The sequence below is a fragment of the Cervus canadensis genome, chromosome 9 (genome assembly GCF_019320065.1).
Source record: "Cervus canadensis isolate Bull #8, Minnesota chromosome 9, ASM1932006v1, whole genome shotgun sequence".
In the NCBI taxonomy this organism is placed as follows: Eukaryota; Metazoa; Chordata; class Mammalia; order Artiodactyla; family Cervidae; genus Cervus; species Cervus canadensis.
Window position 1 is genome coordinate 76,207,097 of NC_057394.1, and position 14,832 is coordinate 76,221,928.

The following is a 14,832-nucleotide window of genomic DNA, read 5'->3' on the forward strand; positions in this document are numbered from 1 at the left end:
TTTAATATATATTTTCAATAAAAATTTTAAATCACTTTTAGAATACTACATATAATTTATAGACAGGTACACATGTAACATAGATAGAAAAACATGAACAGGTTGTACATCAAATTTAATAGAGAAGTTACTCTAAGTAGGAAAAAGAATCCCTTGTGAAAAGCATTTCAACTGTATCTACAATGTATTTTCTTTTTCTCTTTTAATCTCCTAAACTAATACAGAAAAATGCTAACATTTCTGAGGAAGACAGTGGCTATTATATTCATCTATATTTTCTGAAATATTTCATAATTTTAAAAAACTTAAGAGTGGCATCTGTCAGATACATAATATTCACATTACTATAAAAACTGAAACACCTTATGAATTTACACATTTCAGGAAAGTTATCTCCATTAAGCATGATTAGTTTATAAATTAATGACTCTCACATAAGTTTTCAAAATATTAAAGACCACTGAAGTCTCATAATGTATTCAAAGTCAAGACCTATTCAAATCCAAATGCCTGAAATACTTTCAGAATTGTTCTTAAATTAAGAAACCAACACTGCCTCTGATAACACTACTTTTTATGTACATGACTCGTAGCCTATGTACTAGGAGGCAAAATTCTAGCTTCAGAGAGTAACTACCATGATGGTAAATTTGAAGACTTCACCCACTAACATCACAAAAAAAGTACAAAACAGAAGGTTTTTGTCCTATATATAAAGCCTATCTTTTTTTTTTTCCCAAAGAGCACCAAGGAATATTTGCCATTATGGGTATACAGTACCTGTTAAGTCCTTTGCTAAATCAGGATGGTTCATGAGACAATGGCTAGCAAATTTCACACATTCCAGGCGGATTGGTACATGGATATCATTAAACCTGAAAAAATACAAAAGCACAGAGTAATCTTTAGTATAAGAGAAACAGACATGTTCAATCTGCACTTGATTTACATTTATTTCTCTAATTAAAAGAAAAAATAATTTATACAGCATATTTCAAAGCACAACCAGAATATTTTAACAAAGATTTGTATACTATATATGTAAAAATGCTATGGAACTTTTATATTAAACTAGGTCAATCTCCTGTGAGAACTATGTACTTTTAAGGAGCATATTTGAACAATACACATTTGGCTCAAAAATAAGAACTGGAATGACAAAATTTTTCCTATAAATATTATACTTTAAAATATACATGCTTATACAAGTGCTAAGTATATACATAGTTCATGGGTACATTATTAAATCCCATACTGAAATGAAAACTCTTCCTCAAATTATGCTTTCTTAAATATAGAACATTCACAAATGTTTCACAGATCTTGTACTAAACCCTGTATTATTTTATGACTTTAAAATTGTGCCAATAATTACTTCTATTATAGTTAACCATCATAATTATTTACATTAATATCAAATCAAACTTTTACATAAAAATGTAGGTATCTCAGTATGCATCTCTGGAAAGTTAAAACTTTTTGGCCGATGTGTTATTTAACTATCTTTAACTTTCATATTTCCCCTCTCTTTTTCTCTTCCCTTAGAACCTGGTGAACCAACTGTTTTGTGTTTATGTGCCCAGTGTTTTTCACAGTTTAGATTTTGCTAATCTTATCATTCTGATGTCAACTACCAGGTTCCCCTCTCTCCTAAATCCTGCAAATTAGTAATCAGGTCTACAGATTTGATCATATTCAGGTTCTTTTTTTTTTAAAGCAAGACTACTTGATAACAGTATCGTGTTCCTCCATCAGGAAACATATGGTGTCTAGTTATTTCTAAACCACCAATGTTCAAAGCCTATGATTTACCTAAGTTCATTATGAAGTACAAAACAGAGATTAAAAAAAAAATATTGAGTAACAAGAAGATTTTCCACTCAACAGTTTCGCATGTCTTATTTCTCAAAGATCAAAACGTTTCCCAATCTCATACCAGCTAATACCGTAAGAGACAAAGTTTAGCAACAACAAGATAAACAGCAGTCTACTGAATGGGCACAAATTACTCATCAAAGCTTAATACTGGGAGGAAAACTGCTTCAGGAAGTACTCAAAAAGCTACATAAAACCAATCTATTCTCACATGGTTTCCTGAGTGAATCTAAGTACTCAATCTATGTACCATACCATTCTCAACTAAACATGTACCATATCACCATTAAAAGACATCTTTAAATAAATACTCTAGCTCCTTAAAATGGGCAATAATATGATTGCTTATGCCATTAATAGTAAAAGGAAAAACTACAATGTAATAAAAAGGTAACAAATTTAAAGTAGAATTTTTTCTCTGAAAATCCTACAATGGTCTGGTGAATCCAATTCCTGATTTAAAGATATATTAAATGTCTTTATGTAAAATTATACTTTTTTGTTTTTAACATGTCAAATAAAATACATTTTGACATTATTAGTAGTTGCATGATTTAATTAAACATAAAATATTGTGCCCTCTTGCTCATTGTATTTAAGGTGAAAAAGTCTAGAAATCAAATTCAAAATGACAATGGGCTAAGATTTATCAGTTTAACACACCTTGTTAAATATTATTATTAAGCTACATATGAAATAAGAAATCAGAGTAAAAATTTAGGGCTTAATGTATAAAGGCTTATCTCTTCATTAACAAATTAGAAAAAACAACTCCAGAAAAGATGAAATGTATTATAATCACTGAAGGCTCTGGTAGTGAAATAGAAAGAAAAGTAGCAGTAACAATGCAAATATTTCAATACAAAGAAAATAGAATAAGATTCAATCTTATTTACTTGTTTATTTATGACTTAACTGCATTATTTGTTATAAGCATAATAAAAAAGAGGGAGGGGGAAATCCTCCTCTATCCTCAAGGTCAAAGTAGGTTTCAGCCAGGACAGTGAGAAGTGGTTTTAATATATTCAAGATCAGGGAAATCTTTAGAAAAGTAATAAATTTCTCACACAGAAAAGTTACACAAACACATTCAAACTTTGCAACCAATTTCAGAAGGTTTGTGGATCATTAAAAGCATACAACAAAGCCCAGATTATCAATTCTTCATTATCATAAGAAATGTAGAAAGGAGGTTATTAGGGGAAACATACATAATCATTTATTTACCCATTCTATGGATACTCTTATCCTTACAAATCTCCAAATAATCTAACTAAATATAATTTTTGTTATATATATATATAATATACACAATGATGTATTTGCAGTTGGAATGAATCACTGCTATGTAATAATACATATACTGCTATGTAATAATACTTCAATTTCATGATTATAATAGTTTGTAAGATAGCTTTTTAAATATATCATCTTTTAAAAATTACTAAAAAAAAAATTACTGAAGACAAAGAAGGGGAATTTGTAAATATGGTCAATCACTATCAGCATCAAAAATTTCAAAATATAAAATACTTCATTTATGAAAAAATCCTAAATGTGGATGCTGTTTTAAATTAATAAGTAGATATAAACACATATTACTTTAAAACAGGACACCAAAATCATATACCTGCCCAAGTAACACTGCCAAAGTGGTTTGTTTTGAGACGCCAATTCTGAATCCTTTGCCCCAAACATTTTTGCCAGTAGTTTAACAACTTGAAGACGTTCCTCATTATCATTGCTCTAAAACAAAACACAACCACGGCTTTAAAACCATGAGGTAGATATACTCAGAATAATTTTTCCCATGATTTCCCTTAAAAAACCTTGAAAACTTTCTATGAATTTCAGGTGAATTATACGTAAAAAATGTTCAATATATTTTTCACAAAATTAAATGCCATCTTCAATGCTCTAATCATCTCAAATTACATTAAAGGAATATTCCTCTACATGAAAATTCATCCCAAAAGTTAAAACTTTGATTAAAACTTAATGACCTGGCCTACAATTGAGGCTTGTCTCCATTCAAAATAAAAAAAACTAATTCACATCAAACCAACTTGGGACCCTTGAAAAACTATCTGTGGTTTTTAAGAATAGACATTGAAAAAAAAAAGAAGAAAAGACATTGACAGAGGCCAAGCCTACAGTAAAGAGAGAATTATGTATGACTGTTTAAGCCCTCTGTAGAAATAAATACGCACTAAATCTCCCAATAGGAGAGTCAGTTCATCTACATACAGCAGATTCGTAATGGAGTTCAACAATGTGATGAAGCCTCACAGATAAGAAAACTAAAGTCTCTGTTATATATACAACACAGGTACTCTGCAGATAAGAACTCAAGCTTCATTACTGATCTTGGTGCCTCTAACACATGACAACATTTAAATGGATGAGCCAGCCACAATACTAGACTTGAACACAGAACCTGAGACTGTTAAAAAGCACCAACAGTCAAGTTACTTAGACAGCACTGTACAGATTTCTTTTGAAATTTTAAACCAATGCCAAAGCCAAGCATTTAAAGACTCTATGATATGATCTGGATTTATTATTCCTTCGCTATTCCTCCAAAAAAGGATATTTCAAACCTGACTGAACATTAGAATGACCTGTAAGGCTTTTAAAATTAAAAACTGCTAACCAAAAACTCATCTCCGAACTCCACTGCCTGAAATTCTGATTTAGGTTAATGCCTGGACATCTGTCTGTTCGTTAAGGCTCCACAGGTAAAGATTCTAACGGGGAGACAGGGATGATTTAAACTGACTTTATACAACCACGCAACTGTAATTCTTCGTGTTCTGCAAATTCACTCAGCACCTTCCTACCTCTCCGTGTTTCTGCATGCTGTTCCCTTTGCTTTAATTGTATGCTGTTTGTATCTTTTATGATACTTATAATATCTGGCCTCTAATTAGATATGGATTTTTCCTCTTCCTCCCATAATAGATGTTAAATTTGCTAGAGGCAGCAATGCTAATTTCTTATTCTTATATTTCTTATAGTATTTAATATTTTTATTAGATGAAATCAAGCCAACAAATAATTAAAGGTATGACTGCCTTCTGCCTCATCAAAACTGTTAGTGACATGAAAAGAGCGGGCAGAGGAAGGCCAGTGAATCAAATGGCTCAGCTGGCAAATACATCAAAACGATACCCAGAATAAAATGAGAATAATTATTCACTGCATTTTGGGGGTAATTACACTATCAACACAGATTATTTTGTAGCTTTCAAAGAGACAAATTCAAAGTTTTAGAAACAAGAAACACAACACATAAATCATTTAACAACTTTTCTGGGTGGTACAGTGCGGTTCATCAAAGAGTATTAATTATAACCAGATTTATTTAATCTTTATGTAGCAATCTGAAAAAGAAAAATATGCCCCAAACCTGCAAATGAAACTCAATTTGACGGCATAATTTAATGCCAAGGTAATAAGGGCATTACTAATAGATTCTAGAAAGTGATCTGAAAAACAAAAGCGCTTTCGATACAGGCTAAGCAAGCAAAGATAACACTCATAAACCGAAAATATTTCACCCTATGTGGATAACAGCCTCTAAACCATTTTTATGGCACAATCAAAGGGTCTGGGAAACCACTATAAACTATGCCTTAGAAACGAAAGTTTGATGTGTAGCTATGACCTCAAAAGTTAGTCACAACCCAGAAAACATCACCTGGAAAACATTCATCCTGCTAATCATTAATTATAAGCAGATTCAATCTGCTAGGCACCATGCCAGTCACCAGCAATACACAAACAGGCAAGGCACAAACATGTAAATAAGTAACAGTAATACACCATCACACTTAAAAACATTCAGTTAAAAGCACTATAAGGATTAAAAAGCCACAAATAATGGTTTTTGCTAATCTAGTTGATAAAACCATGTTTTTAGAATAGTTACCTTCAATTTAAATTCAAGCTGGGGTAAAACTGAGAGCAGCAAATGACTATCAATATTATAGAGCTCCAAAATTAAGTCAAAGACATGCTCTGATAAATCGCTGATAGATGTTTTCCCAAGCATCAGAACCTGATTAAAAAACTTTTGAGAAAAAAAATGTATCATTAATAGAAGTACCATAGATAAAGTGAGTTTTCTGAAATTTTTTTATTTCATTAAATTCATTAATATGCTATACAAAGTCAAAACAGGCATATCAAAATGTTTTCTAATAGAAGGTAGGAAAGCACCAGAGGTTACCAAAAAAGATAAAACATGGAATTCACCTGATACATAGTAAAAGACAAGAAATTTCTATTGATTTATCAATTAACATATCAATAAACAGCCTACCTACCAAACACATTTTATTCCCCATTATGGTACTTACCATATTTTACTCTGTATCACAGTTGTTTGTATACATGTCTTAGTTTCTCTACTAGATAAATTTCTTAAGGGCAAGGGGTCACATTTTGTTCACCACAGCAGTATGGGAGAGAACAGCACGGAAGACAAAGCCTTCACCTTCACAGTAGGAGCCAACGCCACTTTTAAAATATGTAATTGTATATTTACAATGCAAAACAACATCTAATACTTTCTATCTTCTTTTATATTCTGATAAACAATGTGTATATACATACACACACACACAAAGGTTTACAGCACTACTTAAAGTCCAATTAAAAGCACACACAAACAAAAGAAAATCAAATGTGATTTTCTTCTATAAGCAGCCAGCACAAGCTTCTACACTCAAAACATTTATCACATTACTACTGAAAATGGTAAAAAATACACGGCGTAATGATCAAGTTCCTATCTATTTAAAGTCTTCCAAATATGTGAAAAAATTAACCCACAGAATATCCTACATAGTATCTCCTTGAAAATGGCATTAAGGATTCTCTACATCATACAAGCTGCTCTGATCTCTTCTTTCTGTGACAATTAACATACAACTTGGCTTAATTAGGTTTTCTATCTGGAAAGTATAGTCAAGGATTTCACATTTCAACGTCTTCTCTGCTGGCCTTTAGTTCTTGGGTTGTTTTTAAATGAAGTTTTTTGGACTTATGAACCTGTACAAACTACCTAACCATGAGGGAAGAAAATAAAAAATTCTATTCTACTATTATTTACTGGTTTTAAAAATAAGTTGTTTGTCTGTAATGTTCATCAATTTTGTGTGAAAAGAATTTCAAGACATCAAAGGTTAAATTCTCATTCAAGTTGAAGATACAATGGCTTTTTTTTGCCATTCAAAAACTTTCTCCTGTTTAAAAATAAATCTAGCTTTCCTTAACAAAACATAATTCTTTCCAATCTGGCCACCTTGGTGCTCAAATCATCAGTTTGGAGAAAACTTCTATCAGTCTGGAAAAGCTCATTTGAAAATGGAAGGGGGGAAAAAACACTGCCTGGTTTAACTCCTTACAAATTTCATCAAAAACATTTATTTGACACTTAAAATCTCCACATATCTCCAAATCAGTCTTCACTGTATAACAAGAGCCTAGTACAGTGCCTGACACAGAAGTATACAAAATCTATTCAGTTTAAAGAATGATGTATAACAGGTACCATGATACAATTATAAGTAAAACAACTTCCTGAAGGTGTACACTTCAGAGGAAGCAGCAAATACAGATTTGGGTAAAGTATCTCCCTCTAAAAAACATGAGTCCTTCCATTACAAATGCTAATTTTCACATAACATTAAATAACAACTGCCTCCTGATGAAACAAGTAGGAGGAATAAGTTAAACCCTGGTAAGAAATTCTACCTTAAATTTAGATGATCAACTTTAGTTACAAAATAACTGACACTAAGTGAGATTAAGCAATTTAACCAAATTTTAACTATATCAAGATAAACAACACATTTTTTCAAAGCAACAAAATAATTTTGTGTCATCCCCTAAAAGCTGTGATTAAAAAGATCTGGTAAAAAAATAACATTACCAAGAAGTGATCCATATAGGGAATTTGTTGAATTGTCACTATGTACTTTGTGTTTTTGATACTGTTGTACCTTTTTAATACATATATGTACTTTTTAGTTTTGTGAGTTGTCAAATTACAAATTCTATTTTAAAAAAATAACTCGTCCAACATGACTTCTTAAGTTCTACATATAAAAACATCACTATCTATAAAAAACAAACTTGAATGTGTCTACATGCATGAGAGTGAAAAAATACTCAAGTAAAAAAGAGATAGAAGCGGGGTTATATTACCTTGATAGCCTACCTCTATTTTTGCTTGTTAGTTTTCTACTAGGAAGATAAATGAATAATGGCTTTACATGTACAAATCCAAAAAGAGTGAATGAGTTTTACACTGTACTAAAACCCCACAAGACAATTAAACTCACCAGAAAGTATTTTACATGTAACTGTATAGATTTGCAGTAGAAAAGTTAAGTAGATTTAGAAGGGAGAACAGGAGAAGGAAAAAAAAGCAATTTTTAATGACTTTTTAGCTAACTATCAAATAAAGCAGGGGAACAAGAAAAAAAGGACAACAGGGAGAGAGAAGAAAATGATGACAGAATACTTGGAATAAATATGTAACTGAAGGTGTGCTCAGACCATTCTACTCATCCTGTATCTCCTGTCCCCATCCCCAGCTTCTGATAAAGACATAATAGAGTATGGAGTGGCTGTCTATATCTGTAGCAAGAACTAACAGCAGGAAACATAAGGTGTAAGTGACAGGGAAATGTTTTTACCTTGATATATACGGGATTACTAGAAGTGTTTTTATCTTTCTTTTAGCTTTTATCATAAATATTTTCAGACATACACAGATGTTGAGAGAACAGTATAATGAACCTAATCACCTCATTCTATTCCAAATCTTTCTTTTATTACCCAATCAAACATTTATTTTCCCAATCCTACAAAGCATACCAACATAGTACAGTGTTATTTTCTTATTTTTGTACCAGAAAAAGGCATCAGAAAAAGTAAGTGTTCCCCTAAAAAAACTGGCTTGGCAGTATCAGCTTAAATAAATGACCACCAGGAGGAGCTCACCTAGTATACCTAATATCCATGGAGACAATCATTCACAGGCACTTGAAGCAAAGGAAAAGGGAAGGGGTACTAAATAACAGAATGTTTAAATGTGGCTCTACAGATTTCAAGTGCCATCATGTCATACAAAAAGAACTCAATCCACTCAATCTACGCAATTTACTCCAGCCAATACACAACACTCACAAAACTTGCAGAAATCAATATTTAGAATTCCCTGGAAATCTAATTGGAGCTTTTAAGGCAGATTACATAATTCAAGTCTCCAGTTTCTGAAAGTTCACTCTCCAAAACAGTTTCTTTATAAATCAAATACATTTTTCCAAATCATCACATGCTTATAATTACTTAAGAAATAAGCCAGCAACAAAGACTGGAATTTACCAAGGTATTGTTCCATTTCCATGATACATTTTTATATACCAAATTAAATTTTGTATACTTCAAGAAAAAATCTCCTTCAATAAACTTCTGGAAAATTAAATACATAATTACAAAAGGCTTTCCTCCTTAAATTTTTCCAAGATGACAGATTTACATCCTTTACATTTTCAGATGTGGATAAAAGTGGAAAGCAGGGTGGAGACAGACCTGCTACACAATTCCAGAGGCCAGCATCAAGACTGTGTTCTGGATTTGTTCCACTGGATGGAACAAATTCACATGGAATACAATGTGAATGGTGCCACCCAGAGTTGTGCAGCTCACCACAACTGTGAGGGTAAAATAAAACCTCAACAAGCTTCTATCAGTGAACCTAGCAGACAGAATACATTTCTCCTGAAAACAAAGAGAAGATGGTCAATCTTAAATAAGTAGACCTGAGATGATAATGAAAGGGCTTTTTCACTGCAATTCTTTCCCGTTCTCAGAAAAGGTAGATTTATATGGAATCTATCCCAAGGAGAGTAAGATAGGCAACTTTCACCACATTGCTGTCATTCATACTTGCCTTCAATTTTTATGTCTTGATATTAGTTCATATCTTCTTCTTGTACAAATCAATTTAATTTCCAAAAAGCTGTAAGCAACTTCTCTGAATAATGAAAAGTTCCATATGATTTATCTAATTACATTTAACTCAATTTCCAACAATAAAAACAGTATAGTTTGCTAACCAAAATAAAAACGGTTTTAGTTACTACGCAATTTGAAAGAAGGAAATGAACAAAAGATAGAGGTAATCAAGAAAATATTAACCAATAATAATTTTAAATAAGAAGGAGAAAGAAAATACACTTAATGATTAAAACAATAAAAATCTTAAAGTATGTACTACTTGCCAAAATTCTGCTTCGAGCAGTCTTTAAAATTTTGGCTAATCTTTCTGACAACCAATTGGACAAGGAAGACTTACATTCGTAATATATGGTTCAATAGCTTGAGCTGTCCTCTTCAGTAAAGCCTTTGCCAAATCATATGCTTGCTTGTTTAAATTCTGAGGGGGGAGGGGAAAAAAAGTACCTATATTATACACCACTAAATATGAAAAAGGAAATGTTACCTGTATTCAAAAAGCTACTCTTAAGTAAATAAATGAATGAGAAAACTCTAAAATTCAATTTGAATAAAAGGGAGACAGCACAGCAAAGACACTTTTCTCTGAAGACTAAGTAATCTAATAGAACTTAAGATCCCTGTTTAGTATTTTAATACATAATATGTGCATGCTTAGTCGCTAAGCCATGTTTGACTCTTTGAAACATCATGGACTGCAGCCCGCCAGGGTCCTCTGTCCACTGGATTCCAAGGCAAGAATACTGTAGTGGGTTGCCATTTCCTTCTCCAGGGGATCTTCTTGACCCAGGGATTGAATCTGGGTCTCCTGCATTGCAGGTGGATTCTTTACCGTCTGAACCACCAGGGAAGCCCATATAGCCTACTACAGCTTATTTACTCATTCTCCTATTCATAGACATTAAATTGTCTTGTACATGGCTCCTTGCACATATAAGAAGTAATTTTCTATAAATACTACCTTTGCCATTTTTCAAATGAGCTGTTTTGCCTTCTTCTTATTTGTGAAGTTTCTCTATAAATTCTATCCACTAAGTATCTGTCAATTATATGCACAATGTATCTTATAGTTAAATTTTTACAATGCTTATGGTGTCTTAGGTCATAGAAGCTTTAACTTTAATATAACCAGATATATCAATCTTTTCCTATTTGGCTTGTGCTTTCTCTACTACTTGGCTTGTGTTCTCTCTACATTTTTAAAATTCTTTCTACACTGATGTTAACTTGTTGTTTTATATTTTTGAATAAAACTTTAAACACTGGCTTTTCATATTTAGATCTGTATTCTGCCTGTACTTTATTTTTATGCATGGTGTGAAATAAGAATCTTGCATTATTTTCCACATGGACATTCAAGTCCATTATTCCCTCCAGAGACTTCCCTGTAATATCCACACTCTCAAGTTTCTATATAACTATATATCTATTTGTAAGGTCTCCATTACTTCCATATGTCCCTTGGTCTATTACTATTATTGCCCGATTTTACAGTCAAAGAGACATATGGAAGCAATGTCTTAACATCAGGTTAAGGTAAGTCCCCACTTTCTTACTCTTTTTCAAAAACCGATTTGTCCAACTAAACACACATGCTCATATACACACACATTCACAGTCTCTATTTTGACTAGGTTATCTATTAGTATGAAGAGGGATGACATTATGATGATACTGAGTTTCCCATCACATAAATGTAACAAATCATGCAACATGTACTTTTTCATCAACTGCAATAATTTTTGACACTAAGGTCACGTACAGTTATTAAATTTCTAAGTAGCTCAAATTTTTGTTAAAAGCTACAAATAAAATTTTTTTCCAAATTACACTAACAGATTTTTATATATTGATCTTTTACCTAGCAACTGCAGAATTTTCTTACTTGTTCTACAAATTAATTCGTACACTGTTTTTTCTGTACAAGCAGTCAGAACATCTGCAATTAATTTGTTTTGTTTCTTCTTTTATCTTTTGTTTGTATTGTTTTATTGCACTAACTTAAGACCTCCAGTTAATGTTGATTAGAAACAGCACACTTGTCTCTTTCCTGAGTAGAAGTTGACATCCTTACAATATCCCTAACATCAAAGAGAATGCCTCATCATTTCACCATTAAGTGCAGTACCATGCACAATCTTATAAGGTTAAAGAAATTACTATTTCAAATATGCTAATATTCTTTATAAGTTATACTGAACTTTAGCAAATAGTTTTCTTTATAGGTCTACTGATATTTTTTTTCTTTGCTCTGTTAATTTCCACAAATATCTTAGCCTACTGTTAACCATCTTTGTATCATTCTGGATACTATCCATTGCTATTTCATACTGGATTTATATGAGTATGCTGCTGCTGCTAAGTCGTTTCAGTCGTGTCCGACTCTGTGCGACCCGACAGACGGCAGCCCACCAGGCTCCTCTGTCCCTGGGATTCTCCAGGCAAGAATACTGGAGTGGGTTGCCATTTTACTTTAAATTAAATCATCCTCCTTTCTTGCACTTGGATTTGTCTAGTTTCCCTATGAAGATTATAGTCTGTTCATAATGTGAATTGTAGAACATGTTTTCCTTTTTATAATCTGAAAAAGCTTTCTAAATATCAGGATTACATGGCACTTAAATGATTAATAGAAATCAGCTGGTGATGAGTTTTAAGTTCTTTTATGCTCGGTTTGAGTTCTGCAGCTGTTGCTATCATTATTGTCATGGTTGTTTGGGAGGAAGGCCTTTGCCAGTTTTATGGATATAGTTTCTAAAACCAATTAAAAAAAATTTTTTTAATAAATAAAATCAATTAAAATTTTTACTGGTTAAAGGTTATTCAAAATTTTCTCTCTTGAGAAAAAATTGGCAAGTTATATTTTCTAGAAATTTGACCAATTCCAAATGTTAGCATAAAATAATGTTCATGGAATTGTTTTTGATCTTTTTAATGTTTGCTGTTCTTCATTTCATTCTAAAACTGTTTATTGATACCATCTCCCTTTTTCTGATCTGACGTGATTTGACCTAAATTACCAATTTTAGGTTTTTCTGAAATGTCACTGTTTTCCATTTGATTAATTTCCATTCTTCATTGTTTACTTTCTTCTACCACCTGTACATTCTAATAATATTTTTATAACTTCTTGAGCTGGACAAAACCATAAAGTTGTATTAAAAATATTTAACTTGAATCCCAGACGATTCAATATGTTACCATTTTAATTATCATTTCTAAATAGCTAGTAATTTCCATTATGGTTTATTCTTTTGACAGATTAATTATGAGTGCTACAGCATTGTTAGCTTTGTGGTTTAAAATCCTCAAGAACCACTGGTCTATTAGATTTATAATTACTGGGAAGTTTTTAAAATGGCCCACCAAATTGTGAGTTTGTCCTTATAATTTTTTCAATATATGCTTTATATACTAATATTTTTAGCCTATGTAATTGCAAGTGAGATATCATTTTAGCACTGTAGTTTATCACTGTATAAATCCCTTCTCTACCCAGTGAAGACTATACTACCTAAAATCAATACAAGCTACTTCAATTTCCCTTCAGTCAATATGCGCTTGGCAAATACTTTTCCCATCGTTTTAGTGTCACCTTTGGTGAAATTATTTTTGCTGTTATCTCTTATTAACAACGACCAGGTGGATTATTTTTAATTTAATCTGACAACCTGAAGTAATAAATTTGGTCCATTTACATTTATTTTAATTCTTCCCTGCATTGTAATCCTTAAAATTTTAACAAAAGTACTTCATTTAATGTTCAAAGTAAATTTTTTACTGCTGTATTGTCCTGATCATCACCAGGATCATATCACTCACCGACTCCATTAAGTCATTCAATCTTACATGTTATTTTTATCCAGTGGTTTAGGACCATTTTGTTAATATCCCTTTAATAAATAAGTACAATTTTTACTACTACTGTTTTTGCTTTATATCAGTTCTTACTTAGAGCATTTTGTTGTTCACCACTACTACTTACATTTTACTTCTTTCAAGTTTCAATTTCCATTATTCTAAAGTATTTGAAGAGTAGTAGTTCTTTCAGGAAGGGTATATTGACAAGTTGTATATTTAATGTCTTAAGTTCACTCAAACTGGATAGCAACTGTGTCTGTATACAGTTATTTTATCTTAGCACTTTGTGAAATACAGGTCCATTATCTTCTGGCATCTGTCCTTGCCACTGAGAAGTCAGACATCACTTTAAGGTTTATTCTTTGTAAGGGCTGTGCTTTTCCCCTCTGGATGCTTGGTATGAATACATTATTTCTATTTCAGCATTCTACAATTTCTCCAGGATGTGTCTGCACTGCGTTTTGTTTATATTCTGTTTATGACACTTTTGTTACCTCACTCATAAATTTACGCTTCTCATCAATTCTAGAAAATGTTAAGCAAATATATACTTGCATATCGTTTCTTTTTCCATTCTTATTTGGTGCTCTAAATCACTTTTAGATATACTGGACCTTTCCAGTCTCTCTTTCACGTGTTAGAATCTTTTCTTTTCCTTATCTCACTGTATTTGTATAATTTCCTCAGATCTATATCCTAGTTCTCTAAATGGCTGTTACAATCCAATAAAGATTTTTATTTCAATGACCATTTTTAATTTATACCTTTCTTTCCCCTAACCTTACACCTTCTCCATTCATATGCCTAGCTATCACGTTTTTTAACTCTTACACTCACAGGCATTAAGACATAAAACTGTTATATTTAATTCTGTTAAAGGTATTTATCATTTTTAGCTCATAAATATATAATCTGAATTTTTAGTTAGTGCCTGATTTTTCAGTATTGAGGGACTATTTTAAAAGTTTGGAAATTTTTGATTATGAGGTCATTTTTCACTGGCAATATTTCTGAGAAAGCTGTATAGCTATAAATTTAAATTATATTTTGCCAGAAAGGTCTTAA

At 31.8% G+C, this 14,832-nt stretch overlaps 1 protein-coding gene across 6 annotated transcripts in view; it reads right to left on the reverse strand.

Moving 5' to 3' along the window:
• The window catches only part of PDS5B (PDS5 cohesin associated factor B), a 172,379-nt gene that overhangs the window by 94,095 nt on the left and 63,452 nt on the right, over positions 1 to 14,832 (reverse strand). For all 6 annotated transcript variants that reach the window (XM_043477450.1, XM_043477452.1, XM_043477451.1 and 3 more), the window contains exons 7-10: positions 10,247 to 10,327; positions 5,807 to 5,947; positions 3,506 to 3,621; positions 781 to 875 (exon numbers count right to left, since the gene is read on the reverse strand). In XM_043477450.1, coding sequence (XP_043333385.1) covers positions 781 to 875; positions 3,506 to 3,621; positions 5,807 to 5,947; positions 10,247 to 10,327 — 433 coding nt within the window. The remainder of the gene's footprint in view (positions 1 to 780; positions 876 to 3,505; positions 3,622 to 5,806; positions 5,948 to 10,246; positions 10,328 to 14,832) is intronic.